Source organism: Stomoxys calcitrans, chromosome 2 (assembly GCF_963082655.1).
Source record: "Stomoxys calcitrans chromosome 2, idStoCalc2.1, whole genome shotgun sequence".
Classification (NCBI taxonomy): Eukaryota; Metazoa; Arthropoda; class Insecta; order Diptera; family Muscidae; genus Stomoxys; species Stomoxys calcitrans.
Genome location: NC_081553.1, coordinates 5954540 through 5976150, shown reverse-complemented (window position 1 = coordinate 5976150; position 21611 = coordinate 5954540). Strand labels below are relative to the sequence as shown.

Genomic DNA, 21611 nt, shown 5'->3' with positions numbered 1-21611 from the left:
GTCTGTTTGCGCAGCATTTCGGTATTGGTATTTTTGTTCAGACGCTAATTCCTAAATGCATTTTCTTTCGATCTGACAGCATTCCTCATGCCCGGTTAAGCCAAATGTTCCACCATTTTAGCGACAGAATTTATGTCTCCGTCTAGAAAACAAAGTTTTCAATAAAAATTCTGGAAAAATTCTACCACAAAAATTCGTCTACAAAAATTGACTGCTTCGGGGATGGGAAAGAGGCGGCGCGAGGAGTAGAATACGGAAAGGATGCTGAAATGATGCAGTGATCGGAATTATCAAGAGGTGCAAGGACATTTAATTCGCAGAGTGCGAAATTTAGAAATGGTCAAAAGTGTTTTGTCCCAAATGGGAAAGCAAAGAGGAGTTATGAATATTGAAATCGCCAGCAACAACGATTTCACTGTCCGGAAAATATCCTAAAACAGTACACTCAACCAATTTTTATACCCTCCACCATAGGATGGGGGAATACTAATTTCGTCATTCTGTTTGTAACACCTCGAAATATGCGTCTAAGACCACATAAAGTATATATATTCTTGATCGTCGTGACATTTTAAGTCGAACTAGCCATGTCCGTCCGTCTGTCTGTCGAAAGCACGCTAACTTTTGAATGAGTAGAGCTAGCCGCTTGAAATTTTGCACAAATACTTCTTATTGGTGTAGGTCTGTTGGGATCGTAAATGGGCCAAATCGGTCCATGTTTTGATATAGCTGCCATATAAACCAAACCTTAGACTTGACTTCTTGAGTTTTTAGAAGGCGCAATTCCTATCCGATTTGGCTGTAATTTTGCACATTTATGCGAAGTATGGTCCAAATCGGTCCATACCCGGTGAGCGCAATTCTCATCCGATTTGGCACAAATTTTGTACAACGGCTTCTCCCATGGCCTTCAACATACGTGTGCAATATGGTCTGAATCGATCTATAGCTTGACACAGCTTCCATATAAACCGATCTCCCGATTTTGCTTCTTGGGCCCGAATCGGACTATAACATGTTTTTATTCAAAACAGTAAAAATGTATACTAAAACAGCAGTTTTTGTCTGCTGAAAATGGGAAAATAGACATTACTGCTGTTTTAGCAAACACAATAAGCATAAGCAGCTTAATTTCCAGCAAACAACAGACTTTTCAGCAGTTAGTCTGCTGCTCTGAAATTGATGTACTACTGCTGTAATAGCAGAACTACTGCTGCTATAACAGCAAAATTAACTTCTCATATTCGGCAGACAGTGTTTACTATTTTCAGCAAACTTTTTTCTATGAGTGTAGTAATTGAATCAGAAAGGGAGTCAAAGCAGCTGAAGGAAGCCTCCCCTTCCGAGTTTGGACTTCTGTATAAAACTACGAAGTAAAGTACGTGTGTTCCAATCCTAAATAGTTATACTTGAAATAATCAAAAAGTAATTAATATTTTTTCGCATTTTATTTGGAAACAGTGTACCTACTTAAAAATTCTCCACATGTCCAACTTTTTGTTTTGCAAATCCTTGGCTTTTGAATTTTTTTCAGCTGGAATCTTAGAAGAGCACAGGGACATGCATAAGTTTTTCACATGCCCTATGTTTTAATTATGTTGACATGACATGTGTGTAAGCATCCTATGGCACAAATATTAGCACTCAACTTATCCAAAAACAAAAAAAGACGGAAGAGGAAAAATGTTTTGCCGAACTTAACATGTCGTAAATAATGTATAAGATGAACACACCTTGTCTACCAAATAGCTGTCAACATTCGTAATAACTTTTGTGGAATAAAGACATGCTAAAACACCAGCACATCCTGTCGTAACCTTCACCGAGAAGCAACATACAATAACCAGCAACCAGCCAGCCAGTTTTGTTAGTGTAAGGATATGGTTTCGCAATTGCCACCATAGCTCAGTCGCTGAAATTAATATTAAATGTCAACCTTTAAGAAACATTTATATTCAAATTATATTTAACACAATTTGCTCTAGCATCATTCAAATTTACCTTTTTATTAACATCACATTTTCCCCTCCCCTTGCCCATGCCAGCCGACTTGCAACCTAAGGGCCAAATTGCCATCTCTATGCCCCTCTGTTGGCATAACCAATGAACAAACAATCTAAAATCTCTCTCTTTTACTTACAGAGTTAAGTACACACTTCATAAACAACACTATGAATTTTTAAGGACATTGTCAAGAGAAGGAGCCTTCGCATACGGAGGATACGAAGGGACAAACAGCCAGAGAAACGTTTAATTCGTCAGTGGGAAGATAGACAAGAAATTAAGGAATTAACATAAATACAGCAGAGGCAAAGTACAACGTTTTGGAAACGCAGCGACCGGAGTCTGAAGGGCGTGCGTTTGTGTTGTCCTGTGTGTGTGAGTGTGTGTGTGCGCGCGCGAGTGTGTGTGCTTGTGAGGGAGGTCAGTGTCATCCATTTGTCAGGAAACAGGAAAGAAACCAAAGTACATTCAACACATAGCCGAAGTCAGAATAAACTAGTCGAGAGTCGACAACCCGTGGGACAGACGGGCAGCAAGGAGACCAAGAGCAAAACGAGCAATTTGTCGGATTCATTAATAATACCGTTATTTAATATTAACACAGATCCATTGGCCGGGCCAAGGCTGTCAACCAACGTTCACACAAAAGAATAACAAAACAACTGCAAAGCTCAAGCTAGAAAAAAGCAAACACCACTAAACGAAAACCAACACAATAACTCAACTCCTAGGAGAAGGCAGCAGGCAGAATATTCCCAGTGGCCCAGTGAGTGGGCGAGCAAGTGAACCGTGTGTCTATGTCACATCATCACCACCATCAACATCATCCTCATCATAGTCTGTAGTAGTTGGTTGGGATAGCATTGCTCTGTACGTACAAAATTCGTTGGCCATTGACTGACTGACTGCTGCTGCTGTAGTCGCTGCTTCTCATTGCTCTTTTAGTGGTGTTGGTGCTCATCATCTGTCTTATCTGCAGCATCGAAGTAATCATCCATTATTCACAATGGCCGATGATGAGATACTATTCGATGATGTCTACGAGCTGTGTGAAGTTATTGGCAAGTAAGTATAATTGTCCTTATCATCAAATAGACACTGACTGTATTGTGACACTAACAGAACGGAACAGAAACGAATTGGAAGGAAGACATTGACATTACATTGGTATAAAACTATTGACCTCCAGCGTTGGCTAGTAATTAGCGCAGAATATTATATGGAAAGTAATTTTATTTTCTTTTGTTTCTGTACTGTTTAGATAGAAAATGAAGCCAATTTTAAGTTTTTGTAATGTTTCCATTTGAAGTATGAAGGTAGTTTGCAGTGGTTTTCAACCCAAAAGCAATAAAAAACACACACAAAAAATAAAAGTCGACTTCAATCACGAAATTAATCGATTCGATTAATTTTTTTGATTAAAACTGTTTCAATCATGAAAATGAGATATCATATTCAATTGAATAATTTTCAATAATTCTTGGAATTTTTAATTGATTTAATTAAAAAAATAATTAAACATTTTGGAAACAATTTTTTAATTTTATTGAATTTTTTTTGTATTGCCAAATAACAAAATGTACAATTAAATTTTTTATGGGAAATAAAAATGAATTCTACTAAACAATTATTTGATAATTTTCTTAATTGAATATGCAGTTTATTTAATTTACAATTTAATTGAAAATTTTATCTTTTTAAACATTTTTTCAAGTGATTCTAAATTATTAGATTTAAACAAAGAGTCATTTTTTATAGTATCTCCCATATGGGGTATACTTTTTTCGTAATTTCGTTGGTAACATCAAAATATTGATCCGAGACCCAACTTGGCATATATTCCTCATCGTCCTGACATTTCAAGTCGATGTAGCCTTGTCCGTTTGTCTGATTGTCGAAAGCATCCCAACTTTCAAAGTAAGTAAAACCCTAACTTTCAAAGTATTAAAGCCAGGCTCTTGGAATTTTGAACAAAAACTTTCTATAAGTGTAATTTCGGTTGGGATTGTTAATGGGCCATATCGGTCCATGTTTTGATACAGCTGACATATAAACCGATTCTGGATCTAGACTTGTTAAGCCTCTAAAGGGCACAAATCTTATCCGATTTGGCTAAAAATTTGTATGATGTGTTCTGTTTCGAATTCCAAACAAATGCGCTAAGTATAGTTTAATTCGGTTTATAACCTGATGCAGCTTTCGTATAAACTGAGAATATTTTTAAGATTTTATGATACATTCACTAATTTTTATATCCTCACCATAGCAGTATAATAATCTAGTTATTCCGTTTGTAATACCTCAAAATATTGATCAGCGACTCTACAAAGTATATATATATATATTGTTGATCGTCTTGACATTCTAAGTCGATCTAGCCATGTCCGGCTGTACATCCGTCAGTGGAAATTACTATAGTGGTTGGTTAAAGCTAGTCACTCTAAATTTTGCACAATTACTTCTTTTTGATGTAGGATGTTGGGGATAGCTAGCTGAGCTTATCGGACTATATAAAGTGGTCCTTCGACATGACTTCTTGAGCCCCAAAATTCTGCAATTATTAATATTCTGGTTCGACTTCCAATAATCATGCCAAGTATTGTCCATATCGGTCGATTATCTGATATAGCTCCCATATAAACCGATCTCTCGATTTGACATCTTGAGTTCCTGGACGATTTGACTGAAATTTTGCACATACATGCTAAGTATTTTCCAAATCGGTCTATAATCTAGTATAGTTCCCACATAATCCGATCTCCCGAAAAGCCTTCAATAACATTTGTAAAGTGAAGGATATCGATAGAGTTTCTATACGCAAAAAAATAAAACGTTTAGGACATTTTTACGACAAACATAATACTTCTATCACAAAATTTTTTTATTGTAACCATATAACGTTTCGCTTCGACATATCAAAAGTTAGCCATAACCGTAGCATTATTGAACGTAACTCACTTTCTTTATTGTTAACTCTTCAGCAGCTTTGCCTACGGCAAAAGTGCTTCGATAGGATTATTGTGCTGAACCGAAAATTATTTTCTTTTGTCTCTCTTACTAGAGAGAACTCACTTTCTCTCTAGTAGGAGAGACAGAAGAGAATAATTTTTGGTTCAGCACACGAATGGATTATCGAAGCATGAGAGTATAGGCAAGTGGTTGGCAAAAAATACTCACACTGTTGCATATTACTTTGTACGTACACAAGAAAACAGTACCAAGCAGTCCCATGAACTTGCAAATAATTGCAATTGTGTGTTTGTCCCTGGTATATATTCTCACACACAACTTTCTTTCTTTTTTTGGCTGAGCAAAGAACAATCAGAATATTGAGCAGCTTGGTCGACTGCGGATGTTAACTCGGAAAGTGAACACTTTTATGGTTGGTACGTTCGTTTTTCACAATTGTTTTTCTGGACGAATTTTTTGAAACACTACAAAATTTTCAATGATAACATAATACTTTTGTTAAAATTGTTTCATAAGTTACGGGGGAATGTCCTATTGAATCAAATTGGCATGTTCTTTTGCTTCAAAATCTATTATATAAAAAAATAATCACGGAAAACTTCGCGAAAAGCGAACATAGTTCCAGCTTTTAGGCGCAAAAATGGTGGAATGTCCAGTGACAAAAATCATTAGAGCTACAGACAAATGACTGTCAGGTACAAGAAAACACAGCTTGAATTTCTACCATGTAGACTAGAGATGGCAAACTATCAATAGTCGCAACATTCGATATTTTCGATAGTTTTAGTAATAAGTATCGATAGTATCGATATTATCGTTAATTTCCCCTCACCTATATTTCAAACGAAAATGAGAAGTAAGAACAGGAGATCGATTTATATACAAACAATATCAATGCATAGACCAAATAAAACCAAGGTTAATAAAATCAGTTGTAAGTCATGAGAGAAATCGTTGTACAAAATGCTAGCCTAATCGGATAAAAAAAATTGCGCCCTCTATAGGAACAATGTATCTTAAGGGATACCTTCAGTGTCGGATTGCTTATACAAAATTTCAAAATTTTACAAAATTAACAATAATTTTGCTACATCATATCACCGGTAAGGGCCAGATTTTTGCCGGTTATACATATGCTGTATGACTAAGCGATCCGATGATAGAAAATGCGCGATAGGCGCTCTAATGACACGCTATTACGAATAGACTGCCGGAAGAATGTCAACTAAATCTATCAATTATATATGTATATTTGTATTGTATATACTAATTTCGTCATCCCGTTTGTAACACATCGAAATATTGATCTGACACCAAAGTATATACAATATATTCTTTTGATCGTCTTGACATTCTAAGTCGACTTTACCATGTCCGTCCGTCTGTCGAAAGCACGCTAACTTTAGAAGGAATAAAGCTAGACGCTTTATGCCTTCTGTTATATAAACCGATCTTGGCATCTTGACCTCTTAAGCCTCTATAGGGCGCAACTTTTATTCCACTTGTCTGAAATTTTGCTTGAGGTGTTTTGTTATGACTTCCAACAACTGTGCTAAGTATAGTCAAGATCGGCTCATAACCTGATATATTTTTTTATATATATAAAATTCAATTTGTGTTTGTTTGTTCCGTATAGACCCAAAAACGGCTGAACCGATTGCTTTGAAATTTTCACAGATTGTGTAGCTTGGTCTGGAAAGAAACATAGGAAAGACATGAAACATAAGTTGAGCGATCGGGACAATATGGGATTCAAATGAAAAGTATTCAAGAGTAGAATGCGAATTTCATAATAAAAGTTGGGTCCAAGTATCTGGGGACCGCCCCAGCCCCAAAACCCCTTAAAATAGGGTTATTTGACGATCATGACAATATAGGTCTCAAATGAAAGGTATACGGGAGTAGATTACGAATATGGTCAGGAAGTAGGAATAGGCATTGGTAATTTATTGATAATTTATCCACCGTTACCCCAAAAATACCACCCAAAATCAAAAGTGTACCGACAATATGGGTATCAAATGAAGAGTATTTGGGAGCATATAACGAATCTGGCATACAAATTCATAACAAAGTATAGGGAGTCGCCCCACCCCCACAAAAACGCCTAAAATGGGCACATTAGCCAATCACGGATATATGAGACTCGGTCCCAACCCCAAAACTCCCCCACACATATTGGATTGAAATGAAAGGTATTCGGGAGTAGATTTCGAATCTGGCATACAAAATCAGATTATTAGAGTCACGCCACCTCTCAAAAACGCCATTAGACCCATTATGACTATATGATTCTTAGCTGAACCGATTTTCTTAAAATTTTCGTAGATTGTGTACGTTTCTCGGGAAGAAAACATAGGCTATATAATTTTAATATATCGGGTGTAGGCGGACCCTTCCTCTTACCCCAAAAACGCCACCCATATCCAAAAGTGGTCCAATGGGAAAGGTATAGGAGACCATTAAATGAATATGGTATTTAAATTTGGGTCCAAGTACCGAGCGGACCCCCAACTCCAAAACTCCTCTAAACAGATATATTCGAAGTTCATGCCAATATGAGACTCAAATGAAAAGTACTTAGTATTACCCCATATAGATCGATTTTTCTATTGACGGCCTTTAACCCAAAGATGCCATATTTATTATACGTTTTTGATGAAATTTGGTACAGTGAGCTATGTTATGTTATGTCACATTTTTAAATTTTGGAAAGGTGTTCAAAAAATACTTGGAAGAGCTGGAATTGGAATTCGAGCGGTACTGCTGTGTGGGGGCTATGTCAAAACAAGGATCTATCTTAATATTTTTTTTTTGCACATTCATTACACAAATGTCAAAGTGCCAAATTACAGCGCTATTTGTTAAAAAAACGGTAAAAACGTAAAAAATTGGTGAAATTGGGCGGTATTGCTATATGGGGCCTATGTCAAAACATGAACCTATCTTGATAAATTTTGGTTTGCATATTTGTTGCCCTCTGAGAAGCCAAAATTCCAAATTACAGCAACATTTGTTGAAAAATACCATCAAACACTTCAAAATAGGTGAAATCGGGTAGTACCGCAATATGGGGGCTATTTCAAAACATGGACCTAACTTGTTACTTTTTGGGTTGCATATTTTTTGCTCTCTGAGAAGTCAAAATGCAAAATTACAGCGATATTTGTTGGAACTACGGCCAAACACTTCAAAAAAGGTGAAATAGGGTGGAACCTCTATATGGGGTCTATACCTAAATATGCACTCATGTTCATGACTTTTTTGTAATAGTGTTTTTTACTCACTAGAAGCTTATAATGCAAATTACAGATCGATAGCTTAATTAGAAATACTTTTGTCGCACATTCCCATACAAGCGAGACAACTGTGCTTTGAACCATCCAGACCGCTTTTAAAAGCCTGATTTAGCGAGTGTTCACATCTCTAAATCAGACAAGTTCTCAAAGAAATGAGAACCTAAAATGGAACTCCATCTGACTTCCAATGCCGGACACATACAGCCACTGTTCTATAGTCCCTTCTTTCTCGACGTCCTCACAGTTTCGGCAAAGTTATTACCGGCAAACTTCAGTCTTCAAGCGTGTTTTCCGATCAGACAGTGACCTGTCATGACGGATACTAGACTCAGTAGACCTCTTCGAGTCTAGACTCGGTAGACCTCTTTAAGTCTAGACTCCTCCCCTTTGTAATCATCTATCATCCGTTGCCTTCGTGCTTGATACTGAAGACTTAGCTCAAATGTAGCTAGAGGCATACCCACAGATTCCAATCTCCTTGGAATGTGCAAGCTAGTTCCTAGTAAGGCAAGCTCGTCCGCTCTTCAATTCCCTGGGATATCTCTGAGGCTCGGCACCCAGAACAGGTGAATTTTGAACTGTTCAGTCATCTCGTTAAGAGATCTGCGATAGTCGAGGGCAGTCTTTGAATTCAGAAATACATTCTCCGGGTATTGAAGCCAGGCAGCCAGGCTGTCTGAGAAGATATTTATGCCAATCTCGTTATGACATTACATCTTAGCCATTCCACCACTTCTTAAATTGTAAGGATCTCCGCATGATACACACTGCAGTGGTCGGGTAACTTTCTCGATATAACCAGTCCAAGTTATTCAGAGTACAAAGCCCAAAGCCCACAGGATCGTATAGTTTGGAACCGTGTCATCCACATTGCCTGGATATCAGCCATTGTATCACAAAACACAGTGTCCTTAGGTGAGGCATGACCAAAAGGAAAGTTCCCTTAGCCTTACAGCAGAAGGGTCGCAGCAATTTGTTTAGCCAGAGGCATTAGGTGTAGCATTAAATTCAGTGCATCTGCTGGTGTCGTCCTCAGTGCGGCTGTTATGCACACGTGTTTTTTTTAACTTCCAACAACTATACCAAGTTTGGTCTAAATCGGTTCATAATCTGATAAAGCTCACATATATTCCGAATTATTATACGATTTGGCTGAAATTTTGAAAGAAGTGTTTTGTTTTGACTTCCAACAAATGTGCCAAGTATGGCCTAAATCGGTTCATGTTGTTGTTGTTGTAGTCACACTTTCATGTGGAAGTGGCGATCTTCGTCATCCTCGTGGCCATTGGTTATTTGAAAATAGCAAATTTTGCCCATGAACATTCCACTAAGGAACAGGGGCAAACTTCTCACATATCAAGGAGTGCAGTCCGCTTCAAGTTTGAGCTCAATGATAAGAAGCCTCCTTTTTATAGCCGAGTCCGAACAGCGTGCCGCGGCGCGACACCTCTTTGGTGAGAAGTTTTTCATGGCATAGTACCTCACATACTATGCCATGAAAATTTTCACCACCGTTGAAAATTTTTTCTGATGGTCTCGCCAGGATTCGAATCCAGGCGTTCAGCGGCATAGTGGGACATGCTAACCTCTGCGCTACGGTGGCCTCCATTGGTTATTTAAAGACGCCAATAACCCGCCTTGTCTTGTCGACACTCAGTATTTGTGCAAGAAACGGTGCCGCCCGGCCTTTCACTGATCGTCCGCGACAACCGCTGCAGCTACTCCGTATGGACCATTCTATTGGTTGCCCAAAAAGTAATTGCGGATTTTTTTAAAAGAAAGTAAATGCATTTTTAATAAAACTTAGAATAAACTTTAATCAAAAATACTTTTTTTACACTTTTTTTCTTTAACTGACAGAAGAAAGAATGCAATTACAGAGTCACAAGCTGTGAAAAAATTTGTCAACGCCAACTATATGAAAAATCCGCAATTACTTTTTGGGCAACCCAACCTGCAACCTGTGGACGCGCCTGGTAGCTCGCAGCAAAGCTTCTCGTGACAGCAATGAACACCACACAGATCAGACCTCAATGTTCCAGCCTGCGTGGTGCTCACAGCTATCCCGCGAGAGCTATTCGGTTCATTACCTGATATATCTCTCATTTTAACCGAATTATTATCCAATTCACAGAAATTTAGCATGAAGTGTTTTTTTTTACTTCCAACAACTATGCCAAGTACAGTCTAAATCGCACAATACTCTGATATATGTAACTCCCATAAAAACCGATCTCCCGATTTTACTCCTTAAGCCCCTATCAATTCTTATCAGATTTTGCTGAAATGTTGCGCAATGACTTCTACTATGATCTTCAACATCCAAACCAAGTATGGTCCGAATCGATCCATAACCTGATACAGCTCAAATAGCATAGCAATTCTTATCCGTTATACTTTGTTTGCCTTTAAAGAGATATCGGGCAAAGAACTTGACAAATGGGATCCATGGTGGAGGGTATATAAGATTGGGCACGCTTTTACTTGTTCAATCTTATAAATGCAAAAAAAAAAAAACATTGCAAGTCTATCTGTTATTTGCTCTTCCGCTTCCGTTTGTACACGAACACTTTTCAAGCAACAGAGCCGAAAACAATTTGGTGGTGCTACAGGCAAAAGTGTGCAATTAGTAGACCCTTATTTGAATGCTTGGATATGGTAAATAATATTCACTTGTGCCGGCTAAATTACGTAGCAAGTACGTACCAGCAAAAAGGAAGAAAAACATTTAGAATTCGCTTATGTGAAATAGTGTCCTCTGGTAGAACATCATTTAAACATTCGTTTCTGGGCTCGGTTTGTTTGTCTACACATATGAGGGTACCCAGGCGGGCCATTTGTCATTTTTTGCCTGCTCGCCTAGTCGGTCCAATGAAATTTGAAAAAGCATTTAATTTATTAAAGATATTCTCACTCACTTTATCTTCAATTTTCTTTTTTTTTTCAGGGGACCATTTTCCATTGTCAGACGGTGCATACACAGAGAATCGAACCAACAGTTTGCTGTGAAAATTGTTGATGTGGCCAAATTCACAGCGAGTCCCGGTCTCAGTACAGCTGGTAAGTGTGGGCATCTAGCATTTTCTTTCATCGCAAATGCCTTTGCCACTGCCACCAGTGGTTTTAGCAACAAGAGCAGCATCAGCAACAGTGCAAGTAGCTCCAAAAAACGTGCTGGTGGAGGGAGTGTGGCATTTGTGCGATATTAAACACGTTTGTGTATGAGTGTGTGTTTGTCCGTGTGAGTGTGTGAAGGGATGTACTGTTCATAATTTATGAATATGTTTGTCCTTGTTGGCCACATTCGGAGCAGAACGAAAGCCCAGAACCTTGTTTTCATGTTCAATTATTCAAAAATTACAAGTTTCCATCTTCATGAGGCGACGGCGGCGGTAGTAGTAGCTTACCATACCCTTAATTGTTGTAAGACATAAAGATCTGCAATGGCCTCCCCTCCCCTCCCTTCATCCCACTCAACCCACTATCCCTATCAGCGCACTTTTCACGCCCTACAGATGATGCATGATCTATTAGAAGTCCTGTTTTTCATTCATCCCATCGCAGACTTCGCAGCTAATGGCAGAAGTTTTAGATGGCCTACTGCTGTTTGTCTTGTAATAAATTGTTATAATTATTGACATTATCTGCGTTCCACTTCAAGGAAAGTAGAAAGAGAGGGCGGACAAGCTGCTATTCCATGGTGTGATAGTTGTTAGCAGCACTATGACGTTCAAATAAATTCCTTTCGCATATCTAGTGAGTGGCCCACAAACGCATTGGGGCTGCTCTTCATTCATAGCTCTTGTTGTCAGTCCCAAAGTCCGTTTCATTTGTTTTGAATTATTAGTCATTAAGCAAAGCAAACCGGCATTTCATTACGAATGAGCCATACAGCCAAACGGCCTTTCAATGAACGAACGAACGAACGAACGCCCCACAAAAGTAATGCAAGCAAATAATGAAGTGTCTATTAAAAAACTATATTTCTTTTTTTTTGTTGCTATTGCTATAGCTTTTGTTGTATTTTGTGTGTTCTTCTTTTTGGTTGCGACGCTCTGTCTTGGGCGACTCGACTGTTGTGCTGATGATGGAATTTGTTTAGCTTTTTTTTTTCTTTGCCATGCCTTCCTTCTATTGGGCTTTTGTCGTCTAGATATGGTTGTTGACTGTCTTCCCGCCTTCCAGGCCATCTGTTTGCCGTCGTCGTCGTCGTCGTTTGCCATTTCTTGTCATGTGAATACAATGCTGTGCTCACACACATGCGCTGGCATAGAAGCGGGTCAGTTTGGTTTTCGCCATTTGCTCATCCATGTAAAGAAAATTAAATTTTGATATATTTTGGTTATTCGAAAACCATTATTAAAGACCATTTAGAATAAAGGCGCTTAAGGGCGCTTTAAATATCATATATGCCTAAAACATTGGAAAAGAGGAAGTTGGATGAAACAAGTTCGGCCGGGCCGAATCTTTTATACCCTCCACCATGGATCGCATTTATCGAGCTCTTGCCACGGTATCTCTTTTTAGGCAAACGAAGGATATAAGAAAAGATTTGCTCTGCTATTAGAGCGATATCAAGATATGGTCCGGTTTGGACCACAATTATATTATATGTTGGAGACCTGTGTAAAATGTCAGAATTGCGCCCTTTGGGGGCTCAAGAAGTAAAATAGAGCGATCGATTTATATGGGGGCTGTTTCGGGCTATAGACCGACTCAGACCATAATAAACACGTATGTTGATGGTCATGAGAGGATCCGTCGTAAAAAATTTCAGGCAAATCGGATAATAATTGCGACCTCTACAGGGTCAAGAAGTCAAGATCCCAGATCGGTTTATATTGCAGCTATATCAGGTTATGAACCGATTTGAACCATACTTGGCACAGTTGTTGAAAGTTATAACAAAAGACCTCATGCAAAATTTCAGCTAAATCGGATAATAAATGCGCCCTCTAGTGGCTCAAGAAGTCAAGACCCCAGATCGGTTTTTATGGCAGCTATATCAGGTTATGGACCGATTTAAACCATACTTAGCACAGTTGTTAGATAAGAATTGCGCACTCTAGAGGCTGAAGAAGTCAAGACCCAAGATCGGTTTATATGACAGCTATATCAGGTTATGGACCGATATGGCCCATTTACAATACCAACCGACCTACACTAATAAGAAGTATTTGTGCAAAATTTCAAGCGGCTAGTTTTACTCTTTCGGAAGTTAGCGTGCTTTCGACAGGCAGACGGACGGACGGACAGACAGACGGACGGATATGGCTAGATCGACATAAAATGTCACGACGATCAAGAATATATATACTTTATGGGGTCTCAGACGAATATTTCGAGTAGTTACAAACAGAATAACGAAATGAGTATACCCCCCATCCTATGGTGGAGGGTATAAAAATTGTAAAACTTGCCGTTCAGTAGAGCCCAGCACATAAAAAACCAGAGAATAATGTCTTGTGAGGAAACACTGGAACTACTTCTAGATGCAAACCATGTGGTGTTCTTCGGGGGTTGCATAGAGACCTGTAAGGAAGTCTTGATATTCTAAGGCCACAATAAATGTTGCCGTCTGTAGCAATGAGATTTATAACTTTTGGTGAGATTAATCCACTCCACTGCTTCTTCGATTTCAAGGTTTTGTTTTGAGATAATAAAGATTAGAATCCTTTAGAGACCACCGTAGCGCAGATGTTAGCATGTCCGCATATAACGCTGAACGCCTGGGTTCGAATCCTGGCACGACCATCAGAAAAATTTTCAGCATTGGTTATGCCCTCCTAATGCTGTTGACATTTGTACTTTGCCATGTTGAAACTTCTCCCCAAAGGGGTGTCGCTCTACGGCACGCCGTTCGGACTCGGCTATAAAAAGGAGGTCCCTTATCATTGAGCTTAAAATTGAATCGGACAGCACTCATTGATTTGTGAGAAGTTTGCCTCACTTCCTTAATGGAATGTTCATGGGCAAATTTGCATTTGCATACTTTAATTAAGTAAAAGACAACTTTCAACAATTATGCAAGAGACAAATGAGGGACGTAGGTCAAAACTTTCCCAGTATGATGATGCTAGAAAATGTTAAACTTTGCAGATTGCAGAAATTTATATAGCAGCCCTCGTTCATGGCCTTAAGAAGAACAGAATTACAGCTTAGAAACATCAGAAAAAATACGTACTGCAGAAGAAATATATATAGGCGGTAGAGGCATACTTTGTCAAACTTTTAGAAGCTACATGATAGTCTTCTCGAAAGCTTCATTTTAAAAAGCATACAGCCTTTATGTTAGAAGGCTTTGAAGTGCTGTTATCAGGCCTTACTAGTTTTCCACTGGGCTGATACCCATTTTTGCACAATCGGTAAATATATCCAGTTTGGAGTTTTTTAGGGGATGGGACGATCCGCAGAATTCAGGGCCCTATTTTTATATCAATTTTATACTATTGGGTTGCCCAAAAAGTAATTGTCGGTAATATAGTAGTAATATAGTCGGCGTTGACAAATTTTTTCAACGGCTTGTGACTCTGTAATTGCATTCTTTCTTCTGTCAGTTATCAGCTGTTACTTTTAGCTTGCTTTAGAAAAAAAGTGCGCGAAATTTTGTTTACATTTGTTTGTTTGGCGTCAATTTTAATATGGGTACCACATGTATTGAAAGAAATTCATTTAACAAACCGAATCAACGCTTGTGATAAAGGCCAGAAGTTCTATGAGCATGGAATACAAAATTTGCCAGGAAGATGGCAAAAGGTTATCGAACAAAATGGGAATTATATTGTAATATTGGGTTGCCCAAAAAGTAATTGCGGATTTTTTAAAAGAAAGTAAATGCATTTTTAATAAAACTTTGAATGAACTTTAATGAAATATACTTTTTTTACACTTTTTTTCTAAAGCAAGCTAAAAGTAACAGCTGACAACTAATGGAAGAAAGAATGCAATTACAGAGTCACAAGCTGTGAAAAAATTTGTCAACGCCGACTATATGAAAAATCCGCAATTACTTTTTGGGCAACCCAATATATGAATAATATGAAATAATATATGGAGGCTGACCAGGATAGAATAGGACAGACATAAAATGTCTTTGGTAGTAGAGTAAATTTTTTACCCTCAAATTGGGATGGACACTGGAGGACCTGTGGATCTTTAAGAATGTAGTATCCCAAGTGGTCGCTTTAAAATATGATTTTGAATGTAGATAACCAATCCAAAAAAAAATTATTAGTGTGAATCTGAACGAGACCCCCTAGCCCTGAATATCTTGATAGCTTCCTTCCTCCTCTAGCACGATGCTGATATTACTTCAGGCTGATAAACTCCCTTCAAACCGGTCATGATTGCCTACTATGGCGATAAAAAATAGGTATTTGATAGTAGAAAACCAATTTGATATCCAAGTTTGAGGCCAATTGTTTGGGAGTCGTGCCAACCAAAATAAACTCCCCCTAAACCAATGGCAATTGGGGTTCAAATTAAAGAAATTTGGGAGTAGAGCACGGTGCTAATATTTTTTCGGAGCTAAGTGTGGGCTTATGCTGTCAAAATTTGTGAGTTCCTTTGCCATGTAAAACTTCTCTCCAAAGAGGTGTCTTACTGCGGCAGGCGGTTCGGACTCGACTATAAAAAGGAGGCCGCTTATCATTGAACTTAAAACTTGAATACGACTGCACACATTGATATGTGAGAAGTTTGCCCCATTTCCTTAGTGGAATATTGATGAGCAAAATTTGTTGTTTGTTTGCAAGTACGTGGGTGGCCTCCCCACCCCCCACACCCCTCAAACTGAACATATTTGGGGATTATTGCAAAAAGGGGCTCAAATCTGTATTTGTTTCATGGCCAAGTGTTTCAGTGACGCCACACCTCATAAACTCTCCCTATACCACACATATATACCGACGATAGCAATATGTAGCACCAATGTGATTTCCGCGAGTGGAGGATATTCACATTTGGGGCAAAGAGTTTGGCTACTCCAATCCACCATCAAATCCAAGAGAATGTAGTAGATCTAACATCCAGACTTTAACGGGCGGACCCTCCCTTTATCCTATTTCCAAAAACGCCAGATCTCGGAGATGGGTGGGATATCTAGGGGCCCTCCACTTCCAAAGCCACCAGCCAAATGGAATATAAACCAATAATGACAATATGGGACTCTAATGAAAGAAATTTGAGAACAGAGCACGAATCTGGTATATGGGGATTCGCCTCACTCTCAAAAACACCCCAATACCGGACATATTTACAGACCATAGCAATATATGGTTCCAATGAAAGGTATTTGGCTCTCAAAGGTATTTGGTAGAAGAGCACCAATATAATATCCACATTGGCGCGAAATATCTGAAAGGCCGTACCAGCACCCCCAAACAGGACTTATTATCCGACGTGACCGTATAGCGCTCAGATAACATAAGAGAGTGAAAGAAGGCGCAGCGGAGAGGATCCTGTCCAGGTTGTTTTAAATATTTGTAAAATATATCCTCAAGTGAAAATGAAAAAATTTCGAAATACTACATCCATGTATGGAAAGAGTCATAAATAATTATATAAACAGTAACACTTTAGTCGTAAAGCCGAAATCAGGCGCACAACAAGCCGATCACTGTCTCACTGTCCATTGTGGTGACAGGGTCCCAAATTCCACATATTTCGGCGGTTAGGTTGACCTTACATGCGTACGAATGTAGCAATACATAATTTAATCCCAAAACTGTTCAAAACGTCGCATAATTCAAGCAAATTTCAATTTTAACCGATCGTTGACCTAAAAAAATCGAGTTCGAGAATGATAATGAAGTGATTGTTAAGAGCTTTTGACACCCATATAAGCGTCTCGAATGAATCCAACACACCCAATTGGAGAATTACTCGAAAAAAAGTATACAAAAACACCGATTTCATTTAAAGAATAAAAACTAGTTTATGAGAAGAGTGAGCCTATACAGGGGAAATCGACACCCAAATTCTGGTTATAAGCGTGGCTCGACGATTGGGAACAATTGTCTCATCTAAAGGAGGAGCCCCAAAATACAGTCATGTAAAACTTTTTTTAGTTTTCATAAAACATTTATGTGTTTCTTAATGTACGTAGCCGCTTTATTTGTACCTGCTCATGTATTTAACATCGTGGAAACCGGTTATACACGTAATCATCTATATTCCACTGAAGATCAGTGCCAAGGAATTAAATATCTTTGTATTAATGGCGGAAATATTGCCAGTATTGATTGACTGTACATATATTTTAATGCCACTTCTTAGAAATCTTTCCTAATTTAGCTACAAATCTGCTGTCAATTATTTTATCATTTGCTTTCCGCTTTCAGAAAGTGATCGTACGTTGTTATTGTTTTCGTTACCCACTCTAATGTGCATTTTTCTGTTCATGCCAATATTTACCTACACCCGTAATGTTATATGGGTCAAAGATTCAAAAGTTAATAAAATTAATTAAAAACATTAACAAAACAATAGCAATTCGGTAGATGTTGTTGCTTTTTGTAAACTTCACAACAACTGTATGACACTGAAGAGTGAAAGTATGGGTTAACAAGTAATTATAATGTCGAAGTAAGTTCTATGCGAACTTGACATTTTTCAAGCGATTCTATTCTGTTTGCAAAAGTATCAACACTTTGGTACTTTGTCAGATTTGTCAACGATTTACCGAACAAGACCAAAAGAGGTTGTGGCAGTCTATTTTCTAAACAGACTCACTTAGGCATGTGGTGAAGATGAGGGAGGGACACAATACCAGACAAGAACCAACTAAGGGGCGAGGTACGGAAAACAATTAAGGATTTTGTAAGTAGCACAGAATTCCTAACTTAGCTTTTCTTTTTCGAGATTTTTTTATGTATTTAGAGCGCTTAGGTATATGTCGATAGTAGCGTGGGGCGGATTATAAACCTGACCCTCTTTTTAACCTAGCCTAGACAATTTTAGTCCATTGTGATATCACATTAGCGATAAATCATACCTCTGGTTAGAATCGAATCCATGACCCCTGTACTGGTAATCCGAGCACGCTACCAACTCGGGCGACCTATGTTTACTATTATATTTCATACTGTATTTAACGCAGGGATTAGAGCTCTGAAATTCTACACATAGATGCGTTCTTGCGGCAATAGGCCCAATGGGCCGCAATGAGCTTACTCATCTATAGGATCTTGGCACGGATTGTTAATTTCATATAAAGGGTGATTTTTTTGAGGTTAGGATTTTCATGCATTAGTATTTGACAGATCACGTGGGATTTCAGACATGGTGTCAAAGAGAAAGATGCTCAGTATGCTTTGACATTTCATCATGAATAGACTTACTAACGAGCAACGCTTGCAAATCATTGAATTTTATTACCAAAATCAGTGTTCGGTTCGAAATGTGTTCATTCACCGTAACGTTGCGTCCAACAGCATCTTTGAAAAAATACGGTCCAATGATTCCACCAGCGTACAAACCACACCAAACAGTGCATTTTTCGGGATGCATGGGCAGTTCTTGAACGGCTTCTGGTTGCTATTCACTCCAAATGCGGCAATTTTGCTTATTTACGTAGCCATTCAACCTGAAATGAGCCTCATCGCTGAACAAAATTTGTCAAAATTTGAACACATTTCGAACCGAACACTGATTTTGGTAATAAAATTCAATGATTTGCAAGCGTTGCTCGTTAGTAAGTCTATTCATGATAAAATGTCAAAGCATACTGAGCATCTTTCTCTTTGACACCATGTCTGAAATCCCACGTGATCTGTCAAATACTAATGCATGAAAATCTTAACCTCAAAAAAATCACCCTTTACAAATATCGTTAAATTCCTATGGGTGAGCTAGGTCATTCCGGACCATAGAACTTATCGCCGCGAGAACGTGATATGCATTGGTTATTTAAAGGCGACGATAACTCGCCTTGTCATGTCGAGTATCTCAGCTTAGTATTTAAGCAAGGACTAGTGACTCTACTCAGAACCGCAGATTCTCCACGACTGCAGTTGCAGCCACCTAATACATACTTTTATCATACCCACCAACGAAGGATGGGGGTATATTCATTTTGTCATTCACATCGAAATATCCATTTCTGACCCTTTCAAGTATATATATATATTCTTGATCAGCGTAAAAATCGAAGACGATCTAGCCATGTCTTTCCGTCTGGCCGTCTGTCTGTTGAAATCACGCTACAGTCTTTAAAAATAGAGATATTGAGCTGAAACTTTGCACAAATTCCTTTTTTTTTGTCCATGAGTAGGTTAAGTTCGAAGATGGGCTATATCGGACTATATCTTGATATAGCCCCCATATAGATCGGTCCGCCGATTTAGGGTCTTACGCCGATAAAAGTCACATTTATTATCCGATTTCGCTGAAATTTGGGACAGTGAGTTGTGTAATGTCCTTCGACATTCTTCTTCAATTTGGCTCAGATCGGTCCAGATTTGGATATAGCTGCCATATAGACCGATCCGCCGATTTAGGGTCTTGGGCCCATAAAAGCCACATTTATTATCCGATTTTACTGAAATTTGGGACAGTCTGTAGTGTTAGGTCAGTCGACATCCTTCTTCAATTTGGCCTAAAGCGGTCCAGATTTGGATATAGGTGCCATATAGACTGATCCTCCGATTTAGGGTCTTACGCCCATTAAAGCCACATTTATTATCCGATTTTGCTGAAATTTTGGTCAGTGAGTTGTGTTAGGCCCTTCGACATTCTTCTTCAATTTGGCCCAGATCAGTCCAGTTTTGGATATAGCTGCCATATAGACCGACCCTCCGATTTAGAGTCTTGGGCCCATAAAATCCACATTTATTATCCGATTTTGCTGAAAATTGGGTCAGTGAGTTGTGTTAGGCCCTTCGACATTCTACTTCAATTTGGCATAGATCGGTCCAGATTTGGATATAGCTGCCGCAGGGATTGACGCAGTTCGAGTTTAGGGTGTGGGCGACGAATGTGCACGAAACTCTGTGAAACAGCGAAAACGTTGGTTGAAAATCCTATGATAAGAAGTAGAAAGGAGGTCAGTATAGCTTTCGATATCATAACGGGACACATAGGGTTACGAGCTCACCTATGTAAAATCGACGCGGCAAGTGATAGCATGTGTTGGGCTTGCGGGGAAGATGATGAGACGTTGAAGCATTTCCTATGTCATTGCCCGGCTTTTGCGTCTAATAGATACCGGCACCTAAGGGTGGAGACGCAATGCCCGACATAAACCATCTTAGGAGCGTGGCATGGAAAATAATTTTCTATTTTATGGTTACTTTTTTAGTATTTAGAGCGCACAACAAGCCGTAAACTGGCTTAGGTGTATGTCCATAGTGGCGTGGGGCGGACTAATATCCGCACCATCTATTCAACCTAACCTTCATCATGTTTCATTTTGTATCATCTAATATCATGTTTCACATATTTCGGTCATAACTTTGAATGTCTATTGTGTATCAGAATTGATATTTGAAAATGTTGTTATAAAATCGCACACCCCTCAATAGCCATTCAAAGACTCTAAATTTGTTATGTTTAGATAACGCCATTGATGTAAGAACTTATTAATTTACATAAAGAACGAAATATATTTGTTGCAGATTTGAAGCGAGAAGCCACAATATGTCACATGCTGAAACATCCGCACATAGTGGAATTGCTGGAAACATACAGTTCCGAGGGTATGCTCTATATGGTATTCGAATTGTAAGTAACTGAATGAGATTCAAAACTCCAAGTCTTAGAATGATATATTGATGCGCTCTTTGGTTTCTCTTTGGCTTACAGTATGGAAGGTTCAGATTTATGCTTTGAGGTTGTTAGAAGGGCTGTGGCGGGTTTTGTATACAGCGAAGCTGTGGCATGGTAAGTTTCTTGCTAACTCCTAATTGTGCACTCTTGTTTTAATGAGGCTTCCCAATCTTCTTTCAGTCACTATATGCGTCAGATATTAGAAGCTTTACGATATTGCCATGAAAATGATATCCTACATAGAGATGTAAGACCAGCCTGTGCTCTCTTGGCCACAGTGGATAATTCTGCACCTGTGAAATTGGGAGGATTCGGTTCCGCTATCCAATTGCCTGGTGGCAGGGAAGCGTTAGAAACTCAAGGTCGTGTGGGTTGCCCACATTACATGGCTCCCGAGGTTGTAACAAGACGTTTATATGGCAAAGGATGTGATGTTTGGGGTGCTGGTGTTATGTTGCATGTTCTGCTGTCGGGTCGTCTACCCTTTTTGGGGTCTGGGGTACGATTACAAAATTCTATAGCACGTGGAAGACTGTCGGTAAGTAACAATCGAAGGTACAAGATATCAAAATT

The 21611-nt window shown here is 38.7% G+C and overlaps 1 protein-coding gene across 4 annotated transcripts in view; it reads left to right on the top strand.

Annotated features, from left to right (window-relative positions):
* The window catches only part of LOC106080430 (peripheral plasma membrane protein CASK), a 328101-nt gene that overhangs the window by 19673 nt on the left and 286817 nt on the right, over window positions 1-21611 (top strand). For all 4 annotated transcript variants that reach the window (XM_013241817.2, XM_013241815.2, XM_013241816.2 and 1 more), the window contains exons 2-6: window positions 2143-3069; window positions 11221-11333; window positions 20867-20993; window positions 21075-21152; window positions 21219-21576. In XM_013241817.2, the coding sequence (XP_013097271.1) occupies window positions 3011-3069; window positions 11221-11333; window positions 20867-20993; window positions 21075-21152; window positions 21219-21576 (735 nt within the window). In that variant the 5' untranslated portion in view covers window positions 2143-3010. The remainder of the gene's footprint in view (window positions 1-2142; window positions 3070-11220; window positions 11334-20866; window positions 20994-21074; window positions 21153-21218; window positions 21577-21611) is intronic.